The following is an 8,132-nucleotide window of genomic DNA, read 5'->3' on the forward strand; positions in this document are numbered from 1 at the left end:
AAATCACTGCCATGGATCGGTGCATCGCCGGATGGAACTATTCATGTTTTAATGTTAAACATACATGTGGCACAGTGAATCCTTAGGATGAACTGTATCTGTGGATCTTAGTGGCTACCTTACTTATGGGTCAGTAAGCCTATCATCAGTGGGTTTTTTCACACTTTCAAAAAATTAACAATAATTTTGACCCCGTTGAAGATCTCTGATCTAGAGAATAAGACTTTATGCTTCAGATTGTATTAGTTCATTCCCTGTAGTCTTGACGGCACACACGCACGCACATACCTACACGGTATACTGTTACACTGTATCAAGTTTTCTGTGCATGATTCTCTTTGTTATTTTGCTTTCTTTGCTTTCTTTGATTTGTATATAGTTATTTTGGTGGGGAGGTTTCCTTTCAGCTGGTTTTGGAGTGTGCAAACTAGATTTGAGTGCCCTGTCTAGTTGTCTGGCAAATTGTAAATACTATTTATACGATTACTATATATACCATTTATATCTTGAAAATATATCCTATTTATCCAATTCCATATCCTGCTAAATTAATTAATAAGCAATGAGTTTTACTGATCTTGTTCTTCTGTTTTGAAGAAGTTTGACATTGAAATAAATATTTGTACTGTATCAGCCATTAACAGTTTCCTGTGTGTCTTATTAATGTCACATAAAAGACATAATAGACTAATGAATGACATGAAATGAATGTATTGACACAAATTTATTCACTCCTTTGGAACAACAGGGGGGCAAAGGTTACAGAGGGCACAGCACACTTTCACCATCTTGTCCAGAGGTGAGTAGCACAGAGTTATTGGTATAGTTCCTTGCAAAATGGTGTATTTATTCCGTACGAGGCCTATAACTCTCTCCACATGGACGCGCACTGCTGCCAGTCCCCGCGATGACTCAACTTCAGCTGGGTGAAGCTGCCGTTTTCCTTTAGTAAATGCTGGTATCTTGAGTCGAGCATTAACAAGACCCAAAGACTCTGCCACGTTAAACCCCCTGTCTGCGAGAACAACATCTCCAGGGGACAATAAGTCAAGAAATCCACTGTGCTCAGTCACATGCTTGTCACTTGTCCTCCCGCCCCAACCTTTCGAAACAAAGCTGATGTGGAGTTATGGAGATGAGGTATTTAACTGTGTTATGAGGCTTATACTGAGAATACGTTTGTGCTCTTGCTCTCATTTCCTTTGGTCTTTCGATACAAATTTCAAAGCAATCAATAATACTGGTACAATTTTCAAAGCCGTTTCTATAAACACATTGGGAGACTACAAAAGGATCTGATCTCTGCTTGGCCACTTTATGATATTACACAGCCTAACATTCATTACATTCAGTGTGTTGTTGAAAACCCGACCAGCAGTTGACATTGATACATGAAATACATGAGCTAAAAAGAAAAGTGGCAAGTTCATTCTCAGGCGCATTAATGTCAAAAGAAACTGCTGAAAAGGGGACAAACTGGATTTCAACTTTAGGAATGATGAGATAAAAGAGAAAACAACAATTAGTTTTACATATGAAGGAAGGCCAGTTAATTTATGTACTTTATAATCTTTGTCCTTCAAACTTTCTTGGTCGAAAGACAATGACTTTACTTGACCCTTGAGCTTCCAAATTTCTGTCTGTAATCTTACGCACTCCTCATTTAATTGTTTCATTGTGGCTTCACAAGAGGCATTTCCACAGGAACCTTGAGATAATCCTACATCACTGCTAGTCTCCATTCCAGGCTCCTCTCTGTCAATCTCCTGTCCCTCTTCTCCATCCAACTCATGTCCGTCTTCTCCACCCGACCTCTCTTCATCTCCCCCGTCAATTTCCTGTCCATCATCTTCATCTAACTCATGTCTGTCTTCTCTGTCAAACTCTTGCCTGTCATCTTTGTCCATCTCCACTCCCTCTTCTTCTTTTCCAGTCTCTTGTCTGTCCAAACTAACTGCTCTTTTTCTCTTCAGTTTTTGTGTTTGTTTGAATCTTGTCATTTGATTAATCCTCTTCCTCTTGTTGGGGGAGCTGAGATACGGAAATATTGTTGGGACAAAGTCAGGGTTCAGAGGGTTCTGGCTCTTCACACCTAGTGAGACAAATAATTCACAGTATAATTTAGATTATGAATAACTATCTCTAAACGTCAACAACGTGGAAGAAAGCTACAATGTCAGTGAAATAAACAATACTAGCTAGTATGTGAAGTTAATAAGGACTGAAGAACTCATATGTGCTATGCTTTGCAAAACGGTGACTCCAACAAATGCTCCAGGCTGCTAATGTTATGGTGTAAACAGATTAGCCAACCAGTTGGTAATGTCACCAGTTTTAGGACACACACACACACACACACACACACACACACACACACACACACACACACACACACACACACACACACTTCTAGACTACAATCTTAAACTGGTTCTAAGATTGAACGATTATCCTCAGTTTATGACTGATGTGATGTCTCTACCAGATATTGTAACAAGTTTGTATTAAAGGATAAACTGACCTTTGACGCTAAACTCATGCTGTTAGACAGTATATGAAACAATTTACCCTGACTGCTTAATACTGTTTGGAAAGATTCGTATGTTATTATCTTTAGGTTGGCAGTTGGCGATTAGCGACCGTTAGCCGTTAACAATATATTGACATCCACTTACCACAGACAAAATGAGCACTGCACAGACGAGTGTTTGAAGTTGGTGTCCAGTCTGTCCTCTTGATGGCTGCAAGCCACTGATGGCGTCTATTTTCGTCCTGAGGTAGTCTGTAAAAGGATATTTTGGGGTCTCCTTTGTTGTTGTTGCACCCTACCGCACAACATACTGAAGGCATAGCTAGTTCCTTTTATTTTTATTCTTCTTCTTCTCCTTCTTCTTTTTTCTTTTCTGCGTTAATGGCGGGTCGCAAACAACTTGTTTAGGTGCAAAGCGCCACCTATTGTACCGGAGTGTGTAATATCAAGGCTTAGCTAAGTACTTCACAAGTTCCTTCGGTCCAGCTGCGGCTTGCCTTCTCAGTTCCTTTTCGATCTCGCCGAATCAGGTACTCAATATGGCGGCCGACAAGTTTGAGATGTCCGTGACGTCAGTTGTGACATCATCTGATATTCATGAATACACAGCAGAAAAAGTCTGCATCATTGTTTTAGCCTGTGGGGTTCTGCACAACATCTCGCAGGGAAACTGGGTGCCATAAATGTAGCGATGGAGCCAGATGACCCGATGCCCAGAGAGCAGTGTCCAGCACAGCCCCAACTGGGGGCTATACGTAGGAGACAGGATATTATTATTCCTCGCTTTTAAAAGGTAGCCTATAGTGTTATGTTTGACAGTGATATTCATAGGCTACAGGAAACATGACGATGCACAACATTTTTATTTTTTATTCAGGTTTTCATTTCTATGTCGTGAACGATTTATTTCTGCAATTGACCAAGTTATTTCGGCTTGTTTTCCAAGCCCCTCTGCTGTCAGGAGACAGGGTCGTGGTGGTGGTCCAGCACGGGGGGGCGGAGGACACGCGCTCTCCCTCAGCTGTTGTCTCGTTCTGACTCATGAAAAAAAACACGAATAAAATAACACTGCATAAACTCCGCTACCGTGTGTTTATTTAAATATAGGTACACCATGTAGGCCTAAGAGATTGCAATAAGCCTGTATATTACTATTCGGACTATAGAAAATGCGTCAAGGATGTATAAATTAAATAGGCTAAACTTCAGCTGGAGTCCGATTTACTACGGCAACACTGTTGACCGCATCAGTGATATCTTTCCATTCCGCATTCTTTCTACAGCCTTTAATAACAGTTTTCAGGCTGCTAAATAGTACACACTAGTGCAAATGAACCAGAGATATCAGGGTTTCAATCGCCACCTCTGAAAAGTGCCGCTTCTCAGCCGGATTACGTCTCGCCATGTCGTAAATTGTAGGGGCGAGGCCTCAAAACCGAGAATATATTGGGGTGTGATATTTAAATTAAGATCGTTTCCAGCAGCTGCATTTATCAATGTACGACCATTCTTACGCTCTGATTGGTGTGATACGAACGTTTCATAAATCACACGTGAAGCCTGTCGTAAGATGATTTCTGCGCTCATATCTGCGCTGGTTTCTACGTTAGGTTGATAAATGAGGGCCTAGATGTTCTCCCAGCTGAATCTTTTCAAAACTGCTTGATTTTTAGCCATTTGTTGCCCCCGTGCCAACTTTTTTGAGACCTGTAGCAGGCATTACATTTTAAATGAGCTAATTAAGTGGATAAAATTGTAAGATTTCTCAGTTTAAACATTTGCTATGATTTGCTATGTTCTATTGTCAATAAAATATTGGCTCATGTGATTTGAAAGTCTTTTAGTTTTCATTTTATTAAAATTTAAAAAACGTCCCAACTTTTCTGGAATTTGGGTTGTACATGAAGCTTCTTTAGGACCTCCTGAATGATTTCAGTCTAGGAGCTGAAATATTGAAATTTAGTGTCAAATCACTTAAAAAACAATATTCATGAAAAACGTTTTTTTTTTCTTTCAAGTAAAAACTTTCAGGGTAATGGCCTTTTAAGACCACTTAATAAGCTTCATTTTGTTAATTTGTGCTCAGGCCACTAGATCTTCCAAATTATAAGTGTAAAATAGAGTGTCAAGACACCTTATACCTAAAAAAAACCTCAAAAAGCCCTGTATAATATAGGCAGAATTATTAAAAAAGGCAGCAAAAATGCTTAAATGTTAAGTGATCTTGGGTTTCTCTTTTATTTTTCAATTCAACTAGGTCATTTATATATCAGCATATGAATCAGCATTCACAGTATTGTTATTTTATTCTTTATTTTTATTATTCCGTTTGTTTTTTGGTCGTCTCTAACTTCTGCATACGTTCAGCTACAAAAAAACATTCAAATATCAAAATGTTCAGCTCTTTAAGCACATGATGGGACTTCTTCAACATTTATTCTGCTATTTATACTTTTTTAAATATTAAGCTTTTTTTTTACAATTAAAGTCAATGGCCCTAATTTATGAAACGTGCGTACGACCTAAAACAGATTCCTAGGCTAAGCTCGGCATTTATCAATTTGGACGTAAGCGTAGGCTGCGATCAAATCTCACGTCTGGTCTGAACTCGTGTACGCAAGTTTTTGAGTCAGTGTGGACTTGCAGTGCAGCATATACTCAGTTTAACAGGAGAAGGAGAAGTCATCAGTTGATCACGTATCAGTAATGGCAGATCTGTCTCTTTTAGAAGACCTCTATGCGCCGGTCTGCAACATTGTTTTAGCCTGTGGGGTTCTGCACAACATCGCACAGGAAGACACGGTGCCATAAATGTAGCGATGGAGCCAGATGACCCGATGCCCAGAGAGCAGTGTCCAGAACAGCCACCAACTGAGGGCTATATGAAGGAGACAGGATATTATTCCTCACTTTTAAAAGGTAGCCTATAGTGTTATGTTAGGCAATGATATTCAATACAGGAAACATGACGATGCACAACATTTTTATTTATTCTTCAGGTTTTTGTTTCTCTTTCAAGTGAATGATTTATTTCTGCCATTGACCAAGTTATTTTGGCTTGTTTTTTTTTCCAGCCCCTCTGCTGTCAGGAGACAGGGTCCAGCACGGGGGGGCGGAGGACACGCGCTCTCCCTCAGCTGTTTGCTTCGTTCCGACGAACACGAGTAAAATAAAAGACACTGCTAAGAAACTCCGCTACCGTGTGTTTATTTAATTATAGGTACACCTACATGTAGGCCTAATAGATTGCAATAGAAGCCTGTATATTACTATTAGGACTATAGAAAATGTGTCAAGGATGTATAAATTGAATAGGCTAAACTTCAGCTGGAGTCCGATTTACTACGGCAACACTTTTGACCGCATCAGTGATCTCTTTTCATCCCGCATTCTTTCTACAGCATTTAATAACAGTTTTCAGGCTGCCAAATAGTACACACATTAGTGCAAATGAACCAGAGATATCAGGGTTTCAATCTCCACCTCTGAAAAGTGCCGCTTCTCAGCCGGATTACGTCTCGCCATGTCGTAAATTGTAGGGGCGAGGCCTCAAAACCCAGAATATATTGGGCGTGATATTTAAATGACGATCGTTTCCAGCCGCCGCATTTATCAATGTACGACCATTCTTGCGCTCGGATTGGTGTGATACAAACTTTTCATGAATCCCACGTGAAGCCTGTCGTAAGATGATTTCTGCGCTCATATCTGCGCACAAAAAGCCTTTAGTTATCAGGCTGCTCTCCTATGGAACCAGCTCCCGATCTGGGTTCGGGGGGCAGAAACTGTAATTGCTTTCAAGAATGAACTTAAAACTCTTCTATTTGATAAAGCTTATAGTTAGGGAGTGAGGAGTTGCAGTGTTCACCTAACTGGCCCACCTGCTTCTCTTCATAATTGTTAGATTAATAATACATAACAAAGTAGAGGGAGGCAGGCCAGCCAAGCCCGATCCGGCAGGGGGAGAGTTCTAAGCCCGAAAAAGCTACCTCTCCTTATGACCTGTCTCTCTTAGTTACGCTGTTATAGTTACGCTGTTATAGTTCTAGACTGCCAGGGGACTTCCTTCCTTTGACACACTGAGCTGCTCTCTCCTCTCCCTTTCTATTACTATTACTATTTGTGTGTATCCAGTCCCAGCAATGCTTGTTACTAATCCTAGCTTCTGGGGAGTTTACTCCCCGGAGTCCTTATGTTTTTTCCCCCAGCGTATTTCCTTGGAGAACGTTGGCACCAAGATCCTGGTTCCAGCTGTCGCCGTGGTCCTGCTGCACTCCCTGCTGAGCTCAGCGGTGCCCTGCAATGTCATGCAGCTTCCTGTTGAACCCTGCTGCTTCCTGCTGAACCCTGCAGCTTCCTGCTACATCCAGTCACTGTTCCATTATTAATGTGACTATTATCGCCACTGTTCATCACACCCCCAACCGGCCCGTCAGACACCGCCTACCAAGAGCCTGGGTCTGTCCGAGGTTTCTTCCCAAGAGGGAGTTTTTCCTCGCCACTGTCGCACTGCTTGCTCTTGAGGGAATTACTGTAGTTGTTGGAATTGTTGGGGCTTTGTAAATTATAGAGTGTGGTCTAGACCTACTATATCTGTAAAGTGTCTCGAGATAACTCTTGTTATGATTTGATACTATAAATAAAATTGAATTGAATTGAATATCTGTGCTGGTTTCTATGTTAGGTTGATAAATGAGGGCCAATGAGAGCAGGCTTCAAATTCTTCAAATCCTCTTCTACTTCAAAATCTATCTTCTCCTTCATACTTTCACCTACAGACGTCATCCAAACTTTAAACCATTCAAGACAAATATCGGTTACTCAGGGTCTATTAAGCGTTTTGATATCTTTTACAGTTTTTGTGAAAAAACTGTTTAAGTTTAGTGTTCCTTTCAGGCATTTTCATCGATTATAATGGGTGTGTGATTTACAGTGGGTGATGCTAAAGCACGGAGCCTTAAAAAAATCATCTTAGTCTCTTCTATAAATTGCTCCCACAATTTTTACTTGTCATACATGATTTATATGTTAAAACATAGATATTATTGTCTATTGTCAGCAAATGTATTCATTTAAGCGATATGAGTTATAGTTTTTGAATTATCACAGCTGACATGGTTGTTAGCTGATTACAGAGATCAAAGGGATCTCAGCTGTGTTTAAAACCTGAAACCCAAAGTTACAAACATGAGTTTCAGCTGCTTTTTTTATGATAAATCTTTTTATTTTTTCATTTTAAAGAACAATAGAACAGACACACTTGAACCAGAACAACCACCCACTCCCACCCCCCACACTCCGCGGTCTCAAGGAAAAAAAAGCAAAAACAAACAAACAAAAACAAAAACAAAAATCACACCTTGCCTAGTCGCCCTCCTCTACTTCCTGTGATGCTGAGGTCATTAGGACTGATACCTGTGCTGCTGCACCTTTCCATAGGTCTATAGTAGATGATTTGGCTTTGTTAATTGTTAAGCATAACTGTCCAGAAAATACGCCTACAATAAAAAAAGCGAGCTAACCAAACTTTCTCCCAAGCAGATGTAATTTAGAGTTGTCATTAAGTAACAAAACAATCGGGTCAGTAGGAATTCGACATCCT

General features: G+C 40.3%; 1 protein-coding gene across 1 annotated transcript; it reads right to left on the reverse strand.

The window, feature by feature from the left end:
- Positions 1-705: 705 nt before the first annotated feature.
- Positions 706-2,911, reverse strand: LOC114553069 (THAP domain-containing protein 4-like). Its single transcript, XM_028574164.1, has 2 exons — positions 2,676-2,911; positions 706-2,092 (listed from the first exon to the last, which is right to left on the reverse strand). Exons 1-2 carry the CDS (start codon positions 2,848-2,850, stop codon positions 1,284-1,286), a joined length of 984 nt encoding a protein of 327 aa, XP_028429965.1. The 5' UTR covers positions 2,851-2,911; the 3' UTR covers positions 706-1,283.
- Positions 2,912-8,132: the final 5,221 nt, after the last annotated feature.

This window comes from Perca flavescens, chromosome 3, assembly GCF_004354835.1.
Source record: "Perca flavescens isolate YP-PL-M2 chromosome 3, PFLA_1.0, whole genome shotgun sequence".
Classification (NCBI taxonomy): domain Eukaryota; kingdom Metazoa; phylum Chordata; class Actinopteri; order Perciformes; family Percidae; genus Perca; species Perca flavescens.

Coding starts and splice junctions, on each gene's coding strand:
- LOC114553069 (XM_028574164.1), bottom strand. CDS start 2,850: ATGCCTTCAGTATGTTGTGCGGTAGGGTGCAACAACAACAAAGGAGAC. Junction 2,093..2,675: donor CAGTGCTCATTTTGTCTGTG/GTAAGTGGATGT, acceptor TTGTCTCACTAG/GTGTGAAGAGCCAGAACCCT.